The sequence below is a fragment of the Triplophysa rosa genome, linkage group LG17 (genome assembly GCF_024868665.1).
Source record: "Triplophysa rosa linkage group LG17, Trosa_1v2, whole genome shotgun sequence".
Lineage (NCBI taxonomy): Eukaryota > Metazoa > Chordata > Actinopteri > Cypriniformes > Nemacheilidae > Triplophysa > Triplophysa rosa.
In genome coordinates this window covers 3,462,824-3,490,738 of record NC_079906.1, presented here as the reverse complement: position 1 = coordinate 3,490,738, position 27,915 = coordinate 3,462,824, and the positions used below count along the sequence as shown (strand labels likewise).

The 27,915-nt window shown below is 37.3% G+C and overlaps 1 protein-coding gene and 1 long non-coding RNA gene across 4 annotated transcripts; one reads left to right on the top strand and one right to left on the bottom strand.

The window, feature by feature from the left end:
* Positions 1–115: 115 nt before the first annotated feature.
* Positions 116–27,774, bottom strand: gfpt1 (glutamine--fructose-6-phosphate transaminase 1). 2 transcript variants are annotated; one of them, XM_057356433.1, is made up of 20 exons: positions 27,655–27,774; positions 19,060–19,167; positions 18,843–18,950; positions 18,477–18,602; positions 18,041–18,099; positions 17,815–17,949; positions 17,663–17,724; positions 17,487–17,566; positions 17,253–17,361; positions 16,657–16,820; positions 14,215–14,310; positions 13,637–13,734; positions 13,400–13,520; positions 13,151–13,308; positions 3,613–3,727; positions 1,988–2,115; positions 1,607–1,774; positions 600–761; positions 203–274; positions 116–158 (listed from the first exon to the last, which is right to left on the bottom strand). In XM_057356433.1, the coding sequence occupies exons 1-19, from the start codon at positions 27,659–27,661 to the stop codon at positions 230–232; spliced, it is 2,049 nt and encodes a 682-aa protein (XP_057212416.1). In that variant the 5' UTR covers positions 27,662–27,774; the 3' UTR covers positions 116–158; positions 203–229. The 2 variants fall into 2 exon arrangements, with proteins under 2 accessions (XP_057212416.1, XP_057212414.1); XM_057356431.1 differs by having other exon boundaries at positions 116–274.
* On the top strand, positions 2,156–16,789 carry LOC130567920 (uncharacterized). Of its 2 annotated transcripts, none has more exons than XR_008964662.1 (3): positions 2,156–2,614; positions 15,875–15,955; positions 16,676–16,789. It is a non-coding gene; the product is annotated as an uncharacterized LOC130567920 (long non-coding RNA). The 2 variants fall into 2 exon arrangements; XR_008964663.1 differs by lacking the exon at positions 2,156–2,614 and adding an exon at positions 7,024–7,505.
* Positions 27,775–27,915: the final 141 nt, after the last annotated feature.

The following is a 27,915-nucleotide window of genomic DNA, read 5'->3' as shown; positions in this document are numbered from 1 at the left end:
TCACAATTCGTGCCTTGAAAAAAGATACAATTGGAGATAGCTTTCATAGTCTGAAAGAATCAGAAGTATAACATGTAAAAAGAAACATTTTCTTCATGTCTTTGATAGTCTGTACTTTGTATATGTGTGTGTGTGTGTGTGTGTGTGTGTGTGTGTGTGTGTGTGTGTGTGTGTGTGTGTGTGTGTGTGTGTGTGTGTGTGTTTGGGGTATTGCTCGATCAGCTGGTGTTTACTCTACAGTCACAGACTTGGCCAGGTTTCTCGGGCAATCAACCTGTGTCAAGCAAGAAAGAATAAAAAAGAACATTTATCAAGTAGGCATTAAACTGTTAAACCAGAATCAGTCAAGCATGACTCTGATTAGCTCACTGACATTCTCAGGTAATCATTTCCAATAACGAATCAGTTTGGAATGTTTAACAATGTCAGAATTTTTCTTTCAGTTTGTATTAGCAACACTGTCTTGCAATGCAAAAAATGAAAAAAAAAACATAAGTGGTCAATGTAACCAGATATCTTACACACACTTTGAGAAGAAATGTACTGTAATAACAGGCAGGAGGTATAAGAGAATGAGACAGAAAGTTAGATGGACTCACATCGTATCCGCGGAGCACAGCGAGGTGGAAAGAGAGCAGCTGTAGAGGGATGACACTGAGAACTCCTTGAAGACAGTCCACACAGTGAGGCACTTTGATGGTGCGGCTTGAGTTACTGATGGTCTCGTAGTCTTCCTTATCGCAGATCACGATTGGACGCCCCTACAAAAACACAAAACACATTCTCTTAAACACAGTGGCAAGCTGCAGTGGAGGACCAAGAGTGCGGGAAAACTATAGATACAGTTAAGAGACCATTCAAAATTTTTTGTTAAACAGCAGATGTATTGTTGACATTCCAGTCCATTGTCTGTTAAATTTCAACAAAGTCAAACCTCAGGAGTGACAAAGTCATCCAACAGCAATGTGAAAGACTGACAGCATGACAAGACACATCAAAACTGTGATAAAATCAAGGTTATCATATAAAAAAATATTTTTGAACTTTTGAGCAATACAACAGTAATATCTTCATAAAAGTGAATATGAACTTGTTTTCTTTGCAGCATTTGAGGTTGGAAAAATACAGAGCATCTATTATGTTATTTTGACCCGTTTCTCCATTTTCATTTTATGCTAATAAATGCAAGTAGAAACAATATATTATTTGAAATTTGTGAGAAATAATAATAATAATAATAATTACATTGGAAAAACTGATTTTGAAATGGTCTCTTAATTTCTTCTGTGGCTGTAAAACTATTTGAAAATATTTAATATAAATATGAATATTTAGCATCTATTTTAGCCTTAAAATGACATAAAAGGATAATCCTGTAAATCACTCAAATTGAAGCAAAGCATTACATTTTTTTAATGTAAAACCAAAAAAATCTAGTTCAAATAATCAAGACTTATTTTTTATACTGTTTTTCACCAAAATGAACATGAAGACGCTTGATATATTGACAACATAAACATTTAATACAGTCATTTTAGCATGCAAAAAGAAACATAGCACTGATAAAACTAAAACAGTTTATCGTGGGTGTTTGAAGGTGTTTTACCTGTCTGGCCACCACCTGCTGCAGTGCATTCTGGCACTTTGTGTATGTGTGATCTCTCATGATGATCATGATGACAGGCATGAGTTTGTCCACTAGAGCCAACGGGCCGTGCTTCAGCTCACCGGCCAGAATGCCCTCTGAATGCATGTATGTGATCTCCTTAATTTTCTAAAAGACACGGTCAACAGTTTCATCAGTTACCTGGAAAGACTGACGGGACTGAAAAGCCATATAAACATAACAGCAGTTCTATAGTTAGGCATAGTTGCAGTTGAGTCAAATGACCAAAAAGGCAATAACAAATAACATTTGATGTGAAATCCAATGTAAAGCATGTTGAAATTAAAGAGAGAAGTGGAATAAAAGTATCTGTGGTCTAACCAAAGCTCCTTCCAAGCAGGTGGCATAGTGGTAGCCACGGCCCATGATGAGAACACTCTTCTGCTGGTACAGCTCAGCCGCCAGCTTCTGAATCTCCTCATCCAAACTCAACACCTCTTTAATCAAATCTAGAGAGAACGAGAAAATGAAGAACAAAAACTGGTTTGAAGTTACAAAAATTTTTATACTTTGCCGAACATACTCAAAAAGTGTTAGCTGAGCCCCAAATGCAACTGGCTGGTTAAAGGCGCAGTTTTTGATTTACAGCGGCCACTAGCGTTGTATTATAGATTTGCAACGAATCATTCAGTCCAAACACGACGGTGGCCATCATAGTACAAAAAGATGTCATTCTCATGTTGACAGGGAAGAGATCATGCGGGCATTAGAAAGACTGTAGATCTGTGCATTTTAAGTATAAAAAGAAGAATAAAAGTCAGGCAGGAGCTAGGACCTGTGTTCATATTATAAAGACTTTCCAGCAGAGACACGTTAGGACCCGCAGTACTAAGGCTTTTAGCAGAGATACTCAGATATCGATGGAGATACTTTCCAGCAGAGAGTCGTTGGAGAGAAAGATCGTGTTAAAATCACCCCCGAGGAGGTTGCTTTGATTCGGATAAGTATGTAAGTAACATTGGTTTTTCTGTTCCTTTAAGGCTCAGATCATACTTTATGCAAGTTCATAAAAGCAAATGCTTTGGAATAATGCTATGAACTGTGTGCGGAGTCAAATGCAAAGATCAAGTTTGCATAGCTAAAAGTGTTCGCATTCAAATGTTTTGGACCAAGGACGCTGTTTTGATATTGGTTGTATATAGACTCCATATTAATACATTAGCGATAGAATCAGTGGTTTCTGGTATAAAAAGTGTTCTGGAGTGCAGGAGGAACTGGTTGCCAACACATTCCTGACCTCATTGGCTTCCATGCAGCTCTAAAACTCCACAAAGACTTAAGGAGGGAGGGTTGCACATGCAGACGCTTTGTGTCCGATAAAGACTTCCAACAGTTACAGACAGAGCTGGCCGAGGCTTTTGTCCCTCTCTGCTGTAAACACGCACGCACGCACGCACGCACGCACGCGCGCACACGCGCACACACACACACACACACACACACACACACACACACACACGCACACGCACACGCACACGCACACACGCACACACGCACATGCGTTTGGAGCCTTCGGCCAACACTATAACGTCAGCACTTTATATCATAAATACACAAAGAGTGCATGAGTACAGCGGTTTAGAGCTGATCTGAAAACAATCTCTGTGTGTCTGTGTCTTATATCCACATGATCTGTGCTGTAACCATATACTGTATATGGCATTCTAACCTGTGCTCGGCATGCTGCGCGATTATGATTACTTATTTTATCCATCCTCCTCTTCCTCCCCAGCTCCACCTGTAGAGATCTGATACGGGGTTCTACATTCTTGCAACAGCCTTCCTTTCTTATTTTTGACTAAGCTGAACTATTTTTTGTATTATCTCAGCAGCATCGTAGCAGATCTCGTCCACCAAAATCAAGCTTACGTACATTTCATGCCCATGCTAATAAATGCTGTTTGAAATCATCACTCCAAGAGTTGTCGTGACTGAAATACATTTACCTGGCAGCACTTTGAGACCCTGTATGATTTCTCGCCTCCGTGGCTGCACGGATATTCTGTCATCACACATCAACAGGGCAAACATGATGAGAGCCACAAACTGACTTGTGTACGCCTGCAACAAACAAAACAAACCCCAAAGTGTTAACATAACTCACCCATTATTATGTTATTATGAGCCATGTCTTTATGCTACTCATTATTCACAGTCTTTACTAAAAGAGAGAAAGAGACCCACAGCACAACACACTTATATAGCAAATTATACATTTATAAAGAAATTTGTTGGGTTTTAAATGATGACATGTACATGACCATTCAAAAGGAAGACAAAGGTAGACTGCCGACTGTCAAACATTTGTGTTAATGAAACAAACTACACCTGTGTGAAGACATCTGACTTCATACACTAAAAATGACCAATTGGTCACAAGCAGGGCTGGAAATGAGGGGGGGCAGAGTCCAGGGAGTGAATTTCAAAGGGGGGGCGGAGTTCAAAATATAAAAAATCTCCATCTTTTAGCCATAAACAGGTTCTAAATGCTATACACAAGTCTTACTTCCATAAAGTAGCATTTTCTGCATCTATGTCTTAATAATATAATATAACAAAAATGTCAAGAACTAGAGTGCCCCCAGTGAATATCAGTCATGTTTTTTCTTTTCTACTTGCAGATTTATTTGTGATTAAGCTCTTATAGACAGTTTCATCGGACGCGTGCGGCTGACCCCCAGTTAACTTCCTGTTTGTGTTTGGATAGTGTCTAATAACATAACTATTTATATTTAATTTAATTTATGTCCATATTCATTTGTATTATTATATTATTGTAAATATTATTGTAATAATTGTATTAAATAAACTATTTGTTGAGTGGGTCCTGTAGTTTTGACTCATTTAAACAAACCATATGCTTGGTATCACAGTCTACATTCAAAATATTGGAGAGACAAGTTTAGCCAAGTAACGTTCGGTTTCTTTTGATTGTTATCAGAAATAATCTACAGGCATTCTATTGTTTGTGAATGTGTACCGGAAGTTCAATTGGGGTCACAAAAGTGCGCATGAGCAACCACGTCTTGCACATTGTGGCATCTAGATGGTAAGGTCCACATACTGGAACATGTTCAACTCCAATCCCAAAAATATCCTCTTTCAACGTTCCCCTACTATTCAACGGTATATTTTGTTCGCAGAATGTCATATGTTTATATGTCATATCATTCAGAATGTCAGAATGTTTATGTTGTTAAGATGAAACCGTCTATACTTCACATATTTCGCGGTGATATTCATATTTTTAAGAACCACTGCACTCCCAGATGCCGATTCACTTAAAACGGCAATTCTTGTGTTGCTTTTCTGACCAGGTTTCTACACCAGGTCTACAACAAAGCGAGAGAACTGTTGGTTTAAATAAACCTTGAAAATTTCCATATTTAATCCAACCATGGGTTGCGAGAACCACAGTGTACATACATACTGTACAAAAAACATTCCTTAACCCTTACGTGCACGTCACATCTAAAACGTAACGCGGTGCTATTCCCTCATCTTTCAGAGCAAAAAAATCCCCTCTCTGCCAAACATGAAGCAGACACAGGAAGTATTTAAGAAGTTTGACAGCATGCTCTGGCTCTCTCTCAGTCCTTTGAATTGACACACTTCAGTCAGTGATGGTGGAGGAGACGAGACGCTCTCCCAGACAATCACTACCAGATGAGACCGTATCCAAAGACATGACTGTGTCATCTATCACTTGCAGATGCTTTTTATCTGACGTGATGATTCACTACCTGCTGGGACTACTACAAACTATTGAGTTATTAACACAAAACAATGACATTCTGCGAACAAAATATACCGTAGAATATTACGGGAATGTTGAAAGAGGATATTTTTTGGATTGGAGTTGAACATGTTCCAATATGTGAACCTTACCATCTGGATGCCACAATGTGCAAGACGTGGTTGCCCACCACAGTACTGTGTATCATACTGTATATCCTGTTATGATGTTACCAGTGGAACGTACCAGAGTTTTATGCCCGTGTACACTCCATGCATAAAACTCATAGGATGGTTTAAAAATGTGTGGTCAAAAGTGTCACGAACTGATGTCTATATAAGACGCTCTACGTTCAGAATCAGTGGAATGACGTCTTGAACATTAACTTAAACATCACAATAATGTAAGTGGTTACCACCGTGTCACCATATTGGTATGCCCAAACATTCTATTGAATTACTAGGGAGTTATCAAATATTAATGATAAAACAGTATGTTCTCTCTCGTTTTTGTATCTGAAGTCTCCAAGTACATTCTTACAACATATAAACAGTTATTTATTTGAAGTAGAGAATTTTCCTTGCTTATTAGATAGTACCAGTATATTAGTGAGTTAGTACAGTACACTGTCCTGAAGTAAAATAAAGGGCAACCATTTCACCTACAGTCTTTGTAAAAATGGCCACTAACTAAATCCCTATGCAAACACAGTGATCTGGAAGCTAAAGATGGGAGAACAATGGATAGATGGATTTATATATTAAATATTTATATAAATTATATTTAAATATAAAAATTTATATACACATAGATATTTCTTAAATGTATGCATGCACGTGCGTGTTTGTATATACATAATTATTATGCACAGTACACACACATATACAGTATTATGTTAACAAAACCTTTTATTTTGCAAACGATCAGTCGTGACTAATCATTGTACAGCCCTATTTAAATCCGTTTTTGGGATAAAATACGAACGTGCCTAGGACTTTTGCGCAGTACTGTAACTCACCGTTAAAAAGTAGGGCAGGACTACACTGGATTGTTAAAAGTGAGAGTTCCATCACAAAACTAAAATCAGAAGTTGGACCTAAATAAAATTTGCAGGCAATTGCTAAAGGAGACCTTTGATCGAGACATTTGGAGCATCTTTTCCAAATCTTATATCAAGATTTACTATCATTACCATAACCTATTACAGCAATGCTGAGCGTCAATAAATAACCATGTAACCTATTGACAAGACTAAAGACTAGAAGTAAGAAAACAAAGGCAAAACAGGCATTTGCAGTTTACATGGATTAAAGTGAAAAAAAATCTGACTGATTTTTTTCAGGACAAGTCATATTCCTTTAACAGACACTTTATCTAAATAGTCGAAACCAATAGCATTTTAAAGGGAGATGTTTTGAACCCCTTTACGTAGTATTGCCAGTTTGCGTATTGTAAAAGCTATTTTTAATCTATGAAAAAAGTATACTTACCTAGACAAATAATCAACCATCTATAACTTTTCAGTGCATTTTTTAATTTATCTTATAAGACCAAACAATGTTTTCTGAAACTCTTAATAATTAACAGAAAAAATAACAAAATAAAAGCACCACTTAAGACCAAACATTTTGTTTGTATTTGTCTCCAGAGTGGTTTTCACTTTTTCTGCCTTCAGAAACCATATTCCTGAAGCTTGGCTACACCTGACACCCGTTTCAGTGTTTGACAAGCTACAGTGACTAGTTAGAGTGTTTGAGTAGCTTTTCCAAGGTGGTCGTTAAGAAGGCAGCCTATCACTTTAACATTTCCATGGCGACGCGGCACTGCTTATCATGTGACACACCGCACAGCCACAGCGGCTGTATGACTGATGCATTGTGTTTACATTCTTTTACTAAAAAAAATCACAAACTGTTAACTATGTCATGAAATATCTGACATTCCGATTGTCAAATATGTGCACGTGAATGTGTTTTGTTGTTTAAACACTTTTATAATGATCACGTTAGGTGAGCTATAAACGGGCGCCGCCATGTTTGTTTCTGCCGTGGTCTGAGATCTGTCGGATTTACATCACGCGAATTCATCCACTTCTCCACAACCGTAAGTGCCTGGTGAACTGGTAGAAGAATTGAGTGATCTTAACAATTGCTTACATTGCAGATACTGTGTCTGATGTGTATAAAACATATCCGTCAACTTACATTTGAGTATATTGTTATTGCCGCTATATAGACAATCTCTAAATGTATTTTGTGCTTGTAGGCACGTGTATATGTCTGAAGCCTAAATTAAACATTATGTGCTTGAAAGCACTGCGTAGTTGTGATATGTGACTGAGTCTGTCTCTGGCTCAGTGCCAGCCAAAGCGCATAATGTTCTAATCACACCGGTGTGATCGTACGCGTCAAAGGGTTAACAACATTATGAAAAGTGAATTTAAGACATTAAGGACAGGCTGGAACGGCAATTAACGGAAATCCGTCGTAGCGACGGAGAACTTTAATCCATGAGTTTGGATACAGTAAAGTAAATAAAATGTCTTTTTACACACATTCCTGCTCTTCATCTGTGCAACAAATTAGAAGAAATATATCAAGAAACAGATAAATTTCTGTTTCACATTGACTAAACTGACCAAATTAAAAAGCCATTACATGTGTTCTCTGCATACTGTATAATCTTGGCTATGTGAGACGTATACAATTGTCTTTTGTTCATAAAGTCGTAATTCCGCAATCGTGACACCTAGGCCTTAACAACCTTTGGGAGTTTTTCCAGATCACAACTGCATAACATTGATGTAATTATTTTTGAACAAATAAAGGGTTTAATGAGGGCTTAATACACAACTTTAGGGCCCTTTGTGTGATTTGAAACGTAAAGGGGTCATATGGTGCGAATACATGTTTTTCTGTGACTTTGGTGTGTTACAAGTTGCCCATACATATATTAGACATGTAAAATTGCAAATATTAAAGTGTCGCAACAAAAGATGCATTCAAAAAAGGATGTAAAAAATCAGTGCGTTTCAGAGGAGGCAAAGGCATTACATCTAAAATAGGGCTGCATGGTAATTTACCACTAAATCCTATTGAAATCAAGCTGGCTGCGATATGCAATGTGTCATATTTTTTAATGCGTAGCTTGTCCGTGAAGCACGGGTCTGGGATCAGTAGGAAATGCTGCTCGATCTAAAAGCAGTGCGAGTTTGAGTCGCTTATAATGTGCATTTGAAAAAGTAACACCCGTCAAACATGATCATTAGAAATGTACTTTATTATCATAAAAATACCTGATGAGGCTTGAGTAACAGTGATAAAAAGATGTCCATAGGCATTTCCTAGATTCTAGAACGTGTTATGGTCTTCTTCTGCAGTGCGTATTTGGAGTTTCCGCACGAGAGCGCCCTCTGGCTTTCGGATGCAGCAGCATTTTCCCGTACTTCACTCAAAAGTTGTGCATAAATCACGTGATATTTATCGTCGGTTTATCGCGACAGCCCTAATCTAAAACAAAGATAATATTAGTTTTAGCCGTGTCATATGACCCCTTTAAAGAGAGTGTGTAACATTGCTAAACCTCACTGAAAACGGCCTGCCCAATTGCTTCAAGAGCTGAATTTAGTGGGCCTAAAAATACCAACGCAAGATTTTGGCAGATGTCCTCACCCTCATTACAGAAAGGACCACGAGACGGGAATCGAACCCGGGTTGCCCGATGCGCAACTGCGCCACGTGTCGCAGCACTTCCCACGAGGCTATCGGCTCCGACTAAATGTAGGAATTTTGATCGATGGTTAAAAAAAGTAATTTAATACAGTAGTGCTGCAACGACGCGTCGACTACTAAAATACATCGACGTGCGTGAAATGCGTCGACGCTTCGTATTATTTACGTTTATCCGCTGTAATAGCAGTTTCTGTTCCCAGGCGTGTGTAAGTTAATCAGCAGAACAAGAGAAAGTATAATTCACCCGACAAACAGCGATCGAGAGCCTCGGAGGCAGTAAGTTAGTGAATGGACGGAGGAATTCCCCCTAACGTTACCCCCGGAATGCGATCATCACAGCATGGACACGCAATCACAAATGGACGGAGAGGGGCACGTAGATGTAGACTTTCATAATAAATTACTTTTTTGTAATTTACTTTTTTGTAATGTAAAACTACGCTTTACATTAATGATTTACATTAACGCTATTGTAGTAGTGTAAGTTAGTGTATGTGAACCTTTGCAGATTGTGACCCTGCTTAAATTACTCTTAAGCTTCAAAAAGGACTGACTATCATGAAACCACCAATGCACTTTTTATGTCATTCGATAGCTTTATGCGAGGTATAAACCAATATAGCATAATGAAGAAACTCTGACCTCCGCTGGTGCTGTCTGTCAATCTCCAGTCAGCATGCGTGTGTACGGTGACGGTCAGGACGCTACTCTTTCCAAGATGTTCCAATGTTTTCATTATTCTTCATAATGACAAGATGATAGTCTATGCATGGTTTTGTTTAAAATGTATTTTGCTAGAGACCGTGAGTTAACGTTACTCGCTGAGTATAACTTAGTTTATTAGAAGCACTGGAATCGGTCCGAATGTGTTGCGTCTTCATACGAAATAACTCTTTTTAAAACTCTGATTTAACTGTATACTGTCGGATTGATGCAACGCACTATGTGTTAAACATGTAACATATCATGTCTTCTCGTTGTGTTCTAACCAGAGGTGTGGACTCGAGTCACATGACTTGGACCCGAGTCAGACTTGAGTCATGAATTTGATGACTTTTGACTCGACAAAATGTAAAGAGACTTGCAACTCGACTTGGACTTTAACATCAGTAACTCGTGACTTCACTTGGACTTGAGCCTTTTGACTTGAAAAGACTTGCTACTTTCCCCAAAACCCAAAGATTAAAAAGTATGTTGACGTGGACCGCTCTATCTCTCTCTGTGTTTATGTGTATCTCTCGGTGTGTGTGTGTGTGTGTGCGCTGTCGGCACAACATCCAATCAATTTAGATCCACGTTGTTTTGATCCGACAGCATCCATCCAATCAAATTGCAGGACAACCAATGAAGAAGATCTGTCAAACAATGGGCCAGTTGGCAAAAATGATACCAAAGATAGTTTTGTTCGGGTATAAAAACTACGAGGTGGTCAACAAAAAACGAATTGCAATATGCAAAACATGCGGGTCGAAGATTACAGACGGAGACGCATCAACTTCTAACTTCGCTCGACATTTGAAGTTGCACAAAGAACGGTAAGTTTTGAATGACGCTAGCTTATCGGCTAAGTAACTTTGCTAGCTGCATAGTTAAATCAACGAGACTGTAAACCCGCTGTTAACGTTACATTGCAAACACGTTAATCTGCGTCCACTGCGGGTTCACTCCCTTACTCATACTTTTGTCATAAAGTGATAGTTTGGGATTTTTGAAGCGGGGTTGTATGCAACACATTCTCACTCCCGACTCGTCACATATTTACGCTCAGTCAGCGCCCTTCGGCGTCACTTTTGAATGCGCAGGGTACCCCTTTGGCATCAAGATGGGATCACTGCCCCTTATTCAGATCCAGTCTACCTCAAAGCAGCTGCCTTGGATCCATCCTTTTCTCTGCTGTGGGTGGAGCCCCATGTGCTGGTCAATCGTGACATCAAGGCAGAGGTGGCACAACGAGTTAAAGGTAAATATTATTGACTTTAATGTAACTTTTTTCCTCATAATCTGATCTAATTGACTGCAACAATAATGATTTTTTTTCAGTAAAACACTATAACAAAAACAAAAAAAAAAAAAAGAACTATTATATATAAAATAATAAAAAATTTTACCAGAATTGATCCTGCAAGATGCTGCAGAGACTGAGCAACCTGTGCCTCCGGTTGATGAAGAAGAGCAAGAGGACCTTAGAGAAGGAGAAGGGCTGTTTGCTGCATACCATAAGAGGCAGAAGAAGGATGTTGGGACCACTCCAGCACTACAGCTAAGTCACTACCTTGACATAGCCGAAGGACAGAACGCCCTTTTGTTCTGGGGATTGAACATGAAGACTCTTCCTTCACTCTTCCGAGTGGCCATCAGGGTCTTGGCAGTGCCTGCCTCCAGTGCTCCAGTGGAGCGAGTTTTCAGCCATGGTGGCATCATACTACGTCCCCATCGTGCACAAATGACTGACAGACTTTTGGCCAGTTTGATTTTTTGCAAATGTAATCCAGCATAGGGCCCTGACATAGAACAAGCACAACCCTGTTCATGTTATGTTCATGTATTTGTTATCCCCCCCTCCTTCTCTCTCACGCACACGCACGCACACACACACAATATGAGATGAGATAAATACAAGACAGGACAGAAACTGCTGTGCCACTTTTTGTGTAAATAATTACATCTGCATTTGTTTTTTGTAAATGTGTTTGACGAATGTTCTTGCAAAAATTTTTTGATAAATAAATACAGATCTTAAAAGCATACATGATCTGTTCAAATATTATTACTCTGTTGTTAAAGGGACTCAAAAGGACTCGAAACTCAAACTGTAGGACTTGGGACTTGACTTGAGACTTGTCGGTCTTGACTTGGGACTTGACTCGGGACTTGTCTGTCTTGACTTGGGACTTGACTCGGGACTTGAGGGCAAAGACTTGAGACTTACAATACAATGACTTGGTCCCACCTCTGGTTCTAACTATTATTTACTTTGGGGAGCAAAATGATCCCCGGGACTTCAGAAGGAGTAGGTGCTTTAAGCGCATCATTCTGAGTTCCGGGTGCGCGGGCTCGCTTTAACGGCACTCTGCATCAGAGTCTTTTATACGGTGATAGTTTTGTACAATGAACAGAGACAGATAGTAGTATTTTACTTTTACTCATTTACATTATGAGACTGAAAATAGAGTCGGATATTACTTGGAGGAAAAAAATACAAGCATATATCATGCTCTAGTATTTCACATACACATTTTTTAATGTTTTTACATTTACATTTAGTAGACCCTTTTATCCAAAGCGACCTACAGATGAGGGAACAATGGAAGCAATTGGAACAACATAAGGACAACAAAAAGCATAAGTGCAATAAAACATTTTTTTTACCTTTAATACAGTACTTAAGTACATAAAAAATCAGTATTTTTTTACTTTTAAAATTAAAACTACTTAATTAAAAGAAGATGGTGATTTTAATGTAAACACGGATTAAAATGTTAAAACAACAATATTTATTTATAAAATGTAGTGGAGTAAAAAGTATGATTTGCTTTATAATGTAAGAAAATACTAGAATTTATTGTTTATTTGCAAAGTTTGCCAAAGGATTAATAAAGTAATCCAAAAAAATCTTTATTAGATTAATAAAAAATTATAATCGGTAGATTAGTCGACCAATCGAAAAAATAATCGTTAGATTAGTCGACAATTAAAATAATCGTTAGTTGCAGCCCTATAATAAAGTAAGAATTTGCTTTTCACGGGTCTACAGTACTGTTGCTAAAATAAGTGTAGGATACTGATAGGATGTGCTGACATGCTGTGCATTTTAAACTGTAGAGACAGTAAAATGGTGTTTAATCATCTTAATGATGAGCGAATTCTCATGGTCTGCTGTTTTGAAAATATTATGTAAAAACAATACATAATTTGCTAAATCTTTTGCCATTATGAGAATTAAATAACTTTTATGGTGTTCAAAAGAACAAGCAAAAACTAATATTTAAAGAAATCAAACAAAAATGCAGAACCCACCTTGGTGCTAGCCACTCCGATTTCTGGTCCAGCATTGATGTGAACGCCACAGTCTGTTTCTCTTGAGATAGAGCTGCCCACAGTGTTCGTGATGCCTACAGTAAGAGCGCCTCTCTCCTTACAGTAACGCAGAGCCAACAGGCTGTCTGCTGTCTCCCCTGAACACAAACGGCAGAGTTCAGATGTCTATACTGTCTCAAGAACATAATACACAGATAGACAGCTTCACAAACATGCGCTCGGGCCAACCTGACTGGCTGATGAAAAAGCACACGTCATCTCGGAACACGGGTGTGTTTCGATCCAGGAAGTCACTGGCCAGTTCCACCATGACAGGAAGTTCAGTTAGTTCTTCCAAAACCTGACGAGTCTGAGGAAACAGAACCAATAAACCGATGTGAAAAGTTTCTTGCACTGTGATTCAGGGGTGAATGATTTCAGACACACTCATATCTGCATATGGCACTGTGTATGGCTGATACATACTGCAACTCCAGCATGGTAACTGGTCCCACAAGCGATCAGGATGAGCCTACGACACCTTTGGATCTCTTTAATGTGATCTTTTAGTCCTCCCAAGATCACTGCATACAGTACATAAAATGACATGGAAAAAAGGAAAATTCAGTACAGATTTTCTCTCATATTGTTCCAAACATCATTTTCAGTTTGTTCCTCAAACAAAACCATAATATGATTCAGAAGATTCGGATGATATGGACCCCATTTATGATGCTTTTTGTAATTTTAGGAGATTTCAAGTTCCTGTTTATTTCACTGTATGAAAAACAGCACCTTAGAAAATCTGCTAAACTTTTCAAATTGGGTCAACAAAATACGTGACAATTTAGTCGTTTCTAGTAATTACACACAGGTGTTTACCAGAAGCAGCTAAGTCAAAAAGCTCTAATAAAATCTGACTCATCACCCGTAAGCCAGTCTTACTGATAGGATCATTAAGATCATTCAGTGTTTTTCCACAAGGCTTTAAAGCCACATGTGTAAAACCCCTCTATCATGCATCAATTATAAAACGCTAGTAAATGTAAAAGTACATGGCTCACATGTGTTGTTCTCAAAGTTCACTCTTCCTCTCATGGTGTTGACCACAGACTCTGGCTGCTCAAAGATCTCTTTCTGCATGAAGGAACTGAAATTACCTGTTTGTTTTTTAAGAGAGAGATAAAGTAGATTTATACAGCTGTAGGAAGTAACAAACAATCCACTCACAATAAACAAGGAGTTTATGCTAGAGTGTTGAGAATAATAAACGTGCTTTTCCAGATTATTTTAGTTTACTAAAATTAAAACATTGAAAACGTTTCCGTTCATTGAAATTAAATTAAATATTGACCTAAAAATTATGGGAAAAACTTAAACTAAATGAAAATTTTTAATGTTGCCTCAAAAATAAAATGAAATAAGTTTAAAGCACTAAAATGATAATAATTAGGGATGCTCGATAAATTATCGGCCATATCGGTATCAGCCGATAAATTGTCTTTTTTAATGTTATCGGTATTGGCCAACATATAGCCGATAAATGATGAATCATTTCCTCTGGTTGAAGCACTTCAGCTGCCACTGCTCACAGTTAAAATCCAGAACAGTTCTGTCATGATCATTCACATTAACTCCTATCAGCAAATCATTGTTGATTTAGTATGAATGTGTAAATTATAGGAACAAAAGCATATTGTTTGAAGCCGACTGCTGTCTGAATGCTTTCTGTCTTGAGACCTGTTAGACTTGTGGCTATTGAAAACACCTTTCTGGGTTGCTCTGGAAGAACATATTTAATTCGTTTATTAAATTAACTTTTAAACTTTTCTGATATAATGTTTAAGAATATTTAATTAGTGTAAAGTGGTTTGGTACATGATTTTCAAGGGGAAAAAAATAATTTTCAGTCTTTAATTTAGATACTGTATATCGGCCAATATATCGGTTGTCGGCTTCGAAAGTTTAAGAATTATCGGTTATCGTTATCGGCCAAAAATTACATATCGGTGCATCCCTAATAATAATAATAATAAGCAAAAACTAAAATAAAACTAAAATAACAATTAATTAATCTTATATAGCAACATAAAAATAAACAAATAAATTATAAAATAAAAACATATCCCAAAATTGCTAAAACTTTAACTAATATTACTAACTAAAAATAAAAGCCAATTTAAAATATTAATAAAACTAAAATCAAAACTATTATACTTATATATTGAATATTGTATATTATGTCTAAAGGTTTCATGTCTCAGTTTTTACAACTAAGAGTTTTAATTAATTCAGTTGAATAAAGAAAGAATATTCTGTTCTAGCACCAAAATCAACATAAATCACTGCATTCTCTTCCAAACTCTGTAGTGAGGAAAGTTCTCAAGTAGCACTGATTTACTTGGAACAACAATTATCTACTGGACATGTAACAATTCTGAGGAAGTCAGAATAGCTCGACTGTAAGTAGATCTCAGAAAAAATGCTACAACTGTACATTCCATGGTTATAAAATTGTTATAAAACATTTGTTATTCATGCTGGATTAAGAGATTTTAGCCATTAATGCCGAGCCAAAGAATTCGATTTCCAGCTCAATTAGAAAGCCTCGCTTAATTTCTCACACAAGAAAACTCAGCACAGTTACTGTAAGAATGCCTTTTTACATCGAACTCCTGCTATACCCCAAATTTAGGTCACGAGAATTGGCCTTTTTCCCAATAGGTCCAGTGAAATGTTGGGAGGTGGGGAGATCCGGGGAAGGAGTGGATAAAGAAATACAATGGAGGAGGAGCAGAAAGAGAGGTAGGGAGAGAAAGAGAGATACAAAAAAGCATGCATTAAAAGATTTTTACTACCCTCTGGTGGCCAAAAGGAATCCAAACTACATATTTGCTTTCCGGCACATTTAAATTCTACGATACGCTGTGCTAAAGCTGTAAGTAAAAGTAAATTAGTAAATGTAAGAATCCAATAGTTTGGAATGTCAGACAACACCTAATGAAAGCCACAGAAATATGAAGCAGGTTTGACGTTCTCATGGTTACTGTATACATTTCTCTTTGTGTTTTTTGGCCATATACTGTTTGGGTTGTTCTGCAAATCAGGATAAACTAGTTATCCACTGTTATTACTTTTAATGCCTTTCTGCTTTAGTAAACAATGAGCATAACTCAAAACTAATGCAAAACCATTTGATATTGATAAGGGGAAACACTAACCAATACAGTGGCCAAGTCTTTGGCCAGGCATAAATCCTCACTCACTAGTATTTCACTTTCATCTATGTACAGAAGGGCATGAAAGAAGTGGGAAGAATGGGATCAGGAAATGATGCAAAGTGGACTTGATCTTACATCACCCACTAACAGCTCAATGCATTCCAGAATGTTGTGTATTAACTATTAGACCACAATTCTGCCATGCATTCCCAAGTCTCATTGTCAAATGCACTATATTGGTTAATAAAACCATGCAAAGCTCCATATTTCCTCATTGACCCTTACCCTTCATGATCTGCTGCAGTTCCATCTGAAGGGTCTGTATGGCACGGGCTGGGTGATCTCCCGCTGTACGTTTGATCCGATGGATGGAGAGACGTCCGTCGCTCACTGCTGCAACATCATCATCCTCAAGGAAGATGACCCGATTGGTGTGTTCAATAACAGCACTACAGTGACATCAAAACCATTATCATTCCAAGGCATTTCATTTATAATACACTTCACTTCACGCTAGTGTTAAACAAACAATATTTAAAAACTTATTTTTTAGGGATGGGCAACATATCTCCAACCAAAGATGTATCAGCTAGAGCTAATGCCATGATAACCAGATATGTAATTTACTTAATTGTGTGAAGTTGTGAAGCATCCACTTTTTCAACATTATATTAGTTGTCAGACCAAAAAATGAATTTCTAAACTATTGCAGTGACCTAAAACCTTTTGGCAAGCTACATTTGATAAATCTCTGGCTAAGTTTGATATATCTATGGTACGAATCATGGGTGTCACATGATTAAACAAGATTGACCAATCACATACCAATACTGTTCAAGCTAAAGAAACATGCAGACCGGATGAAAAGAAAGAGAAAAGACCTGGCATCAGAGGCAAAGTAATACTCCACAGCTTTATCATCCACAGGGAACAGACATGTGTCCAGATCCATCCTGGGTAGAGTATTACAACTCTTTTTGTCTTTACCAGCTATATAAAAGATACAAATACCTTAAATTGCAACAAGCATTTTAAGTTATATTTCGTTTACTCTTTAAGGAACACATACAGGTTTCCCCATTAAACTACAAGAAAGACAGTGTGTGTGAACTCACAGGAGCGATACAGGATGGGAATGTGATCTGTGGACAGCTTGTGGTCACTTCTTACGCCGATCAGTAATGGACCTCCTCTCCTAAATGGAAACAAAGATATATTAAAATAAGACTTTTATTCAAAACCATACTTGTTTTGGCGCTAGTGCAGCTGGTTATAACCAGGCTGAAGTTACCTGGTGCCTACTGCCTCTCCTGGATAGTGCAGACTTTTGAAAACCAGGGCAAAAGCTCCTTCCTAATGTAGAATACACATTTATTACTTCATTATTCTCATTAGTTAGGTTTTTTTTGTCATTATCAACAAGATGATCGATGAGCTGCTTACCAGTTGCTGGGTGACTTGCTCCACAAGGGTGGCGAATGTGATGTCATCGCTCTCACGGTTATCATACAAGTACTTCACCAGCTTGGCAATGGTCTCAGTGTCTGTCTCAGACTCAAACTCATAGCCTTTACTCTCCTGTACAAATACAAACAAACAAACATGTTCACAATGCAGGCAAAGTGTGGATAAATACATGAATGGATGAATGTCAAAAGGTTTTGCTTGCCAGAAACTTCTTCAGGTCTTTGTAGTTGGTGATGATCCCATTATGGATAACAATGAACTCTGTGATGACATTACAAGTTGTCAAAACATGAAATGGCAAATTACTTGTAGAGCAATATTGTTTGTTATAGTTGTGCTCGAGCACTGCTGTTCTTTATGGACAAATCTGATGAAGTCTGACCAATTACACCAAGAGTCATTGGCAGTATGAGTGTCATACAAGAGAAAAGTGTTGTCTGAGCAGCACATTTGCCATCATTTTGCATTGTTTACAGAGATGGATGTAAAAACACAAGGACAAATGATAAAAGTCTGCTGGCTTCATAATGGCATTCTGTTCAATAAAAATTTTAACAACTCCATGTTTTTTACAGACAGAAAACTCTGCAAAAGCAAATAAGTATTATTGTTGCTTAGTATTGCTTTAGGTAACAGACCGTTGTTCTTGTCTGATCTTTGCGGGTGGCTGTTGACAGGGCTGGGGACGCCATGCGTTGCCCAGCGAGTATGAGCGATTCCAAGGTGCACGTCAAACTCAACATCGAGATCAACCTCCTGTTGCCCTGAGAAATTGTCAGGTGCACAGACACAGAGTTTAAGTGATAGGGTGTATAAAAGTGTACCATCTTCAAACTACAAAGCCCAGTTTTGCAAAGCAGCTGGTTAGATACATAATATAAGTTATAAAGTTACATTTTCACAACGATTAATGAAATAAAGCTTACCTATCTTTAAACATTTGTGTTTACATTGGTGTAAAAAGAACATTTCCAGCCTTTACTTTAAGCTGTAAAATGACTTACTAAGGATTTCCTCGTCCAAGGCATTTACTTTTCCCGTTTGTTTGATCAGATGGATGGTCTTGGCTTTGGTTTCCAATTCCTTACCGTTTCCTCCATCAATACCCACACCTGCAGTCCAGAAAATAAGGAATAAACAAAACATATTCAAGATCAGTTTGAAAGGAATGTGTGGTGTTCCATGTGTATGTCATTAGGTTAAGAGATAGAAGTTCCTGACCTGCAGAGTCATAGCCACGGTATTCCAAACGCCGGAGACCTTTGATAAGGACCTCAAGGATCTCACGTCGAGTACGAGGAACGTGATAATTCAAATAAGCAAATATTCCTTCAGAGAGGAAGATTAAAGTTTTTTTCAGCCATGGTTGACAATGCAGAGAAAAGGTTTACTTTGTATTTGATTGTATATAATAATTTCTGCTCTTCTGCCAGTTCATAAGGAAAAACTATGGCAGTGTTGCATTTGCATACCATAACTGAAGTCTGAACACAGAATAAAGTGAATCAAAAGCAACTTTCTTTGAAAAAAGCAAAACATGAAATTCTTGTGACTGACTAGCAAGAATTTGTTGATAATGGTCCGAATAAGCATTTAACTGTATTATTGTCGTAAATATGTTTTAAACGTAATAAAAATGATATGTTGACATAAACATGCACAAAATTACAGTATTGGTTGCTTGTTGATAATGTGGAAATAAATTATTTGGAACTGCTATATAACCAGAGACTAAAGGCTAAAATACACTACAAGACTTTTGCTCAGATTTTGCACAGATTTTCAGTCTGGACTTGTTGCAGAATGTCTGTACCAGTCTGCAGATTTGATCAATTAGTGTGTTTCTATCTGAAACTTTCAAAAAGTCTGCAAGTGTATGACGTTGAGTTAAAAAAAATCTGTTCAGATTTTAAAAGTCTTGTAGTGTGTTCCCCCCATTAGTAGAGTAAACTTTACACGCAAATATATCAAGAGTAGTAACTTTAACCTTTGTTTTATAGCCTTTTGTCTTTTCCCCATTGAGATATAGATACAAATAGATCCACATATAAAAAACATCTTCCAGAGGGATAAAATTAGATTTAGCCCAGCTCAGCAGCACAAAAGAGACATTGCTGTTCCCCTGGCTCAGAAATGGTTTGTTACTTTCATTTGTTTATTGTGTGCTTGGAATGTATAGCTATATTTAAGATGACCTGTAAACAGTCCAGTATAAGACATATCAGTGCTAAAATCAATCTAACTATTCAAGCTGTTTCCATTTTTAGTTTCCATTTTTTCTTACATGATGTCACAACAATCAAGTGAGAGAAGTTAGAGCTTTCCTGATATTTCAAGTTTCTTGACTTTTTGTTTAGTTTATAAAAATTATGGTAATTTCAACATGACTTAAACACAGAATAAGAACAATCTAAGAATTCCTTTTAAAATGTATTTGAAATGCTTTGACAAGCGTTGAATTGTTTCATTTAAATACCCCAAAGCCTCTAATTTACTGTCTATCATAATCATGAACCATGATGTGCAACCTATTCGGCAAAGACATTCACATCTAGATAGCATCCTACTGGCAAAATTTTGACATGATGAGAACTGAATTCACCAATATTTCATGTCCATTTCGTACATTTTAAAACCCATGGATCTGGGGTTTTTTTGTCATTCAACTTCTAGGATTAGTTATAGAAGGCCTAAAAGTCACCATTTTAATTACATATGGTCTTTAATATTGAAATTTACTGTTACATCTAGGCAGAGGCGTATTAAGACCTCATGGTGCCCCTGGGCAACAGCCCCAGAGGTGCCCCCCATCAACCCACCTACCCACACGCAAGAATCCACTCATTAAAAGATTTATATATTAAAAGATTTTATAAGAATGAAACTCAGCAATTTACAATATACTATTTTACAAGAATTACACATTAACATGACACTTTTGTAGAATAGAACACAAAAACAACTCTTTTCATCAAGCATTTTTAACAATTAGGCCTACTGTAGTTAAGGGGCACCTGCTTTCTGTTGTAATGTTACATTTAAGGTTTTGATGTAGTGAAAAAAAATCACTAACATTTTTTTAACAGGTGTAAATGTTGTGAATGCCACAAAGTGGGGGTACAGGGACACACACACACACACACATAGTTTGCATGTATGTATTCATATTAGGGGGACAATGGAACAATGTACAGATTTTCAGAACATTGGGACTTTAATTCACCAAAGTGGCATTCACCAGATTACAATGTATAGCAAGGTTATTCATAAAAATAACATGAAACGTTATTGTTACTATTTTAACTGCTATACAGCTATTCAAACGCTCTTTTTAAGCACACAGTATGTGTATATTCTTCTTACTAAACTATCACATAAGTACTAAGATAAAAGTGTACTCCACTAAAAAGGACACATATGAATTGATTGCTATAGTGATGACACCGTTCTTCACTTTCACTTTAAAACCCAGGTTTGGACCTTAAATAGTGGCCTTACCTCCACGTACTATTAGCATACATTATCGGCACTATAACATTTTATTTCTGACGCATGCCATGTATATATACCTTTATTAATCAGTGCTAATCACCGCATTTTTAGTCGCCGCTACAACAATGCGCTCTGCATCGTTCCCGCTTCTATCTGTTTGAAGATTAAAGTGTATACGAAAGACGACTCGCCTCATAACAGTTACTTGTGATTGGCTGAATGTTAATTCACTCAAATCTATGTAACTAACCAGATAACATGGGCGGGAATGTTGGCGGAGGTGTGTCGAAAAAGTGCGGCGGACAGAACCATTTTTATCTGAAAGTGGGGGTATTCCCGCACATGGTGCCACGGCTATTTAGCGCAGATGCGTGACTTAAGTCTTAAAAATCAAGTGCTTGTGTACATTTATAAAAAAATATTTTGTATCGCGGGTTTATTTGGTGCCCCTAAAGTCTTGGTGCCCCTGGGCACTCGCCCAATTGCCCATATGGTTAATCCACCTCTGCATCTAGGGCTGGGCGGATGACGGAATATTCGGTTACCGCAGAATAAAATGTCAACCGTAAGTGATTTTTCTATTCCGTGTATTCCGCGGAATGTAAATAAGTAGGCGTGGTTAACTCGGCGCTCTGCAAATTAGGCGCTATTCTAAAAAAACTAATGAATTAATCCACCCGTAACAAACGAACGTATCAAACATTCTTTTGACCTTCTTTCTGTAGTTTAGTGATCCGCTCCAGTCCTGCGCTTCTCTCACCCGCAGTGCTCGTGCAGGGATCTGCGCCAGCATTTAAAAAAGCTCATTGTCAACACGTTTTTCAGAAGTCAGGTTGTTTTGAAAAGCTGTTAATAGTTTTATAAAGTTTAACTTCAGGCAAGCCAAGGTGAAACTTGCGTTGAAATGCGCGATGATGCTCGCGAGCGCGTGAGTGCTTTGATGTGACGCGCTTCTACCTCCAGTTTTGGGAGACGCGTGAGGAGTCACCAGAGACTCGCAGTGCAAAAACAAGCCCGAGAATAAACTAACCTAAAGACAGAGAGTCGCAACACACTAAAAGAGCTCATCTAATAGAGAGTGAAGAGCGATAAAGACCAACAGTACAGACCCCATGAACACCAGTTTAGTCATATACTGTACTCTCATTGTTTGTGCATATTCATACTTTATTGTTATATATGTTGTCTATCTTCCTACTGTAAACATATGATATAGCCAGAAGATAAATATGAATAAATAATACATCTGATTATCAGAACTTAATTTGATATCTTTAGTACATTTTCATAACTTGCCTACATTTTAACTATGGTGAGCATTTAAATGAACTGTAATAAATAAATTAGTTAAATCAATCTAAGAAAAATGAGGTATAAAATATAGAATTATAATGGGAGATCGTTTCATGAAATATATCGTTACCGTGAAATAAAATTACTCATTCCGTGAAATAGATTTTTGGCCATTCCGCCCACCTCTAGTTGCATCTTGTTTAAATAAAATAAAATAAAAACATACAACTCATTATACAAGGTCATCTTGTTCAGAGGCTATACAAACACAACCTTTGCTGTACTGTCTTTAAAAACAGCAAACAATCAGTAAATAAAGACCAGACACACCTTAAAAAGTACTTAGATAACATTACAACAAAAGCAAACTGTAAAATGTCACATGTGATAAGGAGGCGGTCTGGTTGAGCCAAGCCAACCGGTCTAACACCTTTAACTAGAGAGGAATGTATGGAAGCATATTGGTAGCAATTGCATTTTAAATTGAAAATATGCAAGATGGCAATGCATTTATGTATTTAAATATACATTTAAAATAACATATGTGCAACATTAGGTGCAAAATGAAAATTCAATAATATAATTTAAATTTGTCAGTTCCTACAGTTTTAATATATAATTTAAATAGATATTTTAACGCGCTTTAAGTTGCCAAATTAAAATGAAAATGCATTCCCCAGACTGATTTTATATGTTTTATATATATGCTACCAATGTTTCCATAAGCAGGGTCATTGATGGAGACATGCATAGTCTTACTCTGATTTACATGTCAATTGAACACTAAAAGAATGTGGAAAAGAAGCCAAAATACCTCAAATAAACACGAAAGTGAAACTATCAGCGTTAGGAAGCCATTAAGATTATTAGAAAGCATTGATGGTAAAAACATCCATCTGCACAAGTCAGAACAAAATCAAGGTAAAGAAAGAAACTGTGTGAAGCGCAAGCTAAGGTCCTGTCCACATTAATATGTTTTTACTTTAAAAAGCACATTTTTCTCTCCATTTTGGCCTTTCGACCACACTGAGACAGTGTTTTATCATGGAAAACTGGGCTTTTTGAAAACGCTCTCCAAAGTGGATGAATTTTGAAAAAGCGTTGTGGTGTGGACGAGAAAAACAGAGGCATCGAAAACTATGACAACTATGGGATGCAGTTGTTTTGGCTACTCACCAGTTTAATAGCATTAATAAGAGTTCGTGCATACTTTAGATGAAGTTTTCTGAATGTTTATTTACTCACAATTATTGTTCGGCAGGAGAATGCGAGGACATTTTCAATTTCTCTTTTGCAACTTTGTAGTTGTGTTACCCGCACAACATCCCTACTTCATTGTCAGTTAGGGGTGTACAGTTCAAATTACTCACGGTTCGGTTTGTGTCACGGTTTTAGGGTCATGGTTTCGGTTCGGTATGTGCTATGTTCAGGGAAAGGGAATACTGACTAGTGTTGTCACGGTACCAAAATTTCAGTAGTCGGTACCAATACCAGTAAAATTCCATGGTTCTCTGTACCAATTTCGGTACCAAGCAAAACACCAGTACATGCTAATTGAAACACAATTTTATTAATAAAGCTCATTGTTAATATAAATGTATAGAAAGCATACGTTAATCCTATTTAAATTTGTCTACGTTATTTGATTTGTTGTAGGTATTAAATGTGTATCCATCGACAAACATACATTAGCTGAACTTTGTCAGTCTGTTTTACAAATAATAATTTTTAACGAACCATATTATAAATGCGTCGTCAGATTTAAGATGAGCCGCGGTCCAATTTTTTACCGAAAACCATTACGCCCCTATTGTCAGTCCATTTTAAAAAACTGTCCCTTTTCTCTACATTGCAGAAATAATGATGCAGAAAGTAAATAAACAGAACACAGGTTGAAGCATCCCAAGTTAAACTCATGCGCAGTAGATTTAAGCCTTTTCTAGAATGTTTTAGTGTGGATGGACGGCATTGGAAAACGCTTGAAAACAGTAGTCTGGAAGCGTTTTTAAAAGAGCGGTAGCCCGGTGGTTAGCGGGTCCGTGTACTTAGCGGCCAACGGATTTTCCTTTTGAAATTACAACATCAAAATCGGGAATCCAGCCGTTTTCCGGTTTTTGCGTTGATTATGAAAACAAAAAACCAACAAATGACCCGTTGTCCGTTTTTTTTCAAATGTGTTTATAAGTGGAAATCGGGAATTAAAATACACGTGTGAAAATCCTATTTTAAAACTTAAGTGAAGGTTGATGTCTAAGTTCGGAGATGGTCCTGAACCATTTACATTTATTTACATTTATGCATTTGGCAGACGCTTTTATCCAAAGCGACTTACATTACCATGAACCATGGACTTATATTTGTTGTGGGTATGATTCTCATGTGAACAGCAGTGCATTGTAAAAGCCAATCCTACTGTGAATATAGTTGCACTGTTAATATCAGTTGCCAATACAAATGATCCTATACATTTTTGAATAGCACTTGGAAAGTGTGCATTTGTTGACATATAGATATGCGTCCAAGTGCTCTGTGCTTCTTTGTATTTGGCCATAGATGCATATAAATGCAGTTCATGCTGTATTAACAAAATAGGTCATAATATAATTCACAGCTCTATAATATGTATCACATTGTAGTGTAATTCACAGTTCTGTAGTTTTAATGCCTTTAAAACATTTCTTGGTCCATGGTATTGTTTTGCCATCTGTTGTGGCAAAACAACACATGCATTATTTAAAAAAAAAAAGAATGGCTAATTCTGCAAAAGTAGGTGCCAAATATGTTGGGGTCAAGATACCATGTAGATCATTTATATTCAATCAACTCAGAATAACCCGATGTCACTGCTTATCACTGATAACCCTTACGGAAATTTACCATGGTTTTACTACAGTTAAAATGGAAAAACCATGGTTTTACTACAGTTAAAACCAAAAAAACATGGTTACTGTAGTAACCATGGTTTTGCCCCAAGTAATCAATGCACCAAAAAACCACGGTTACTACACTTGTACCACAAAAAAAAAAACATGTTTAATTTTCGTAAGGGAATGACTACTGCATCACTCAAGCTTTAACATGGGGTGGCCTTTGTGTTCGTGTTGTAACCTTTTCTTTTTTCTGTAATAAAACCTGCATATTCGTGCAACGACATGTTCCAAAGACATCAACAGAACGGTTAATCATACTACTCGATAGCTTCCGCTTCCGGGTCACTACAAACAATCTGCACAAAATTGAGATATAAGATTTTCACACGTGTATTTTAATTCCCGATTTCCACTTATAAACACATTTGGAAAAAAACGGACAACGGGTCATTTGTTCGTTTTTCGTTTTCATAATCAACGCAAAACAGCTGGATTCCCGATTTTGATGTTCTAATTGCAAAAGGAAAATCCGTTGGCCGCCAAGTACACGGACCTTAGTGCTCCAGACACAAACATGAGCTGTTGGCTCACAGGGACACGTGTTCGAGTCCGAACCGGGTCATGTCCCGATTCCACACCCTGTATCTTACCCTCATGTCTGGTTGTCTGGCTCCATTGTTCTATGGATAAAAAGTGAAAATCCCCCGCAAAAAACATACTAATGTGGACAAGGTCTAAGACAAGTGAGACAGAAAAAGGGTACTACAGCAGTCACATGGCTCAAATGTTCATGATACATAGGATAAATGTACTCCATGTACATCACCATAAAAATAGACAAAACACACAGAAGCACCATTCAGTGTCTAGCGCTGGGCAATGCAAACTGTGATGTGTGTGTGTGTGTGTGCGTGTGCGTGTGCGTGTGTTCGGGTTGGGTAGTCAAACAAGGCTCTACTATACAAGGACAGATGTCTCCCAAAAATGAATTAAAGATAAAAATGGTTGCAAAGCAAAGAATCTGCAAAAAGATGTCTTCTAAGCAAAACTTAAACTTCTGGGGTATTCTGAACACCCATGACTTGCAAGCTTGTTTAATAAACATGACCTTAAAATTGCATCAAGGGTGACATTTCGTTTCATTTTCTTGGAATGTTTTATATTTATAGTGTTACTCAAAGTTTGTTGCATTAAAATATATAAATATGTTTACCGTTTTTAACCTCTATGACGTGTCGAAATAAAGTGGCTTCTGTATTTTAAAACTTCAAATGACGACCATCAAAACATGAACAATAAATATGTGACCATTAGAGTAGGTCTAGATAATTTAATAAAGCTAAATAAAAACAAAGAAAATCTGTTTTATATCACAGGCCAAGTGAGAACAAATCTCTCAACATTTAGTCTGTAAATCACTTTCTGGTGGCAAAAAGAAACCACCCCTGCCCTTCAACAAGGTTGTGTCTCCAAACTTATCAATATCTTGTCTCTAAGAGAGGACAAACAAAGACAGATTTAGCTTATCAGACAAGCCTCTGAGAAAATAACTTTCAGTAGATCCGCGCGCTCTCGCTCTCTCTCTCATATATTAATGACAATTCAGGTTTCTGTAACTTAGTTATATATACTTGTAACTTTAACTGGAACCTGCACTTTGTATTTTGTTACTTTGGCTTACTTCAATCTAAAATTAAATCACTTTCGACCCATCTGAACTGCAAGAGGTGTGGTCAAGTAATGGGGTCTATGATGAGATGCTGGACAAATGACTACCCTGGAGACTATTTTTAATATTACACAACATGTTTTAATAATAAATAAACCCATATATGACACATAGTTATACGAAGCATTATGTAACGTTATATGGTTTAAATGCTTAACTCTGACATCTTACTAAACAAAGAATTATTAGAAAAATAAGAACTTATCTTTCCAAAAATCATAAGGTAAAACACTCAATTTAATGTCCAAAACTGCTGTCTAGGCAGGCAGCTTAACGTTACTAGGTTTTAAGTCGACACAGCCACAGTCCAATGCTACATGCTAGTGCATTTTCCCTCCAACGATTTTATCATATTATTTCAGCTTTTACTCTATGTCACGTATATTATCAGGGTGAATATACAATAAATACTGTTTTCATTGCCATACTTACCACACATGTCTCCGGTACTGCTGCCAAGAGCTGTTTAATTCCTCGTTCTGAAGCGCTGTCACATAAAACCTGTCCACAATTTGCTCATTGGATGAAATACAGGCTGTGCCTTCATATGGAGCACCGTGATTGGCTGAGTTTGCCGTCAGTCTGTCTGCTACGTGCCAACCCGTGCGTTGCAACGGAGTCAGTTTAGACGTGGCAGCAGGATGCGAGTCCGCTGTCGCGGGCTTGTGATGAGTAATATTTCGGTTTTGTTAT

Coding starts and splice junctions, on each gene's coding strand:
- gfpt1 (XM_057356431.1), bottom strand. Junction 17,950..18,040: donor AAGACCTGAAGAAGTTTCTG/GCAAGCAAAACC, acceptor GTATTTGTACAG/GAGAGTAAAGGCTATGAGTT. Junction 3,728..13,150: donor TCGGAGTGGCTAGCACCAAG/GTGGGTTCTGCA, acceptor TGTTTGTTGCAG/GCGTACACAAGTCAGTTTGT.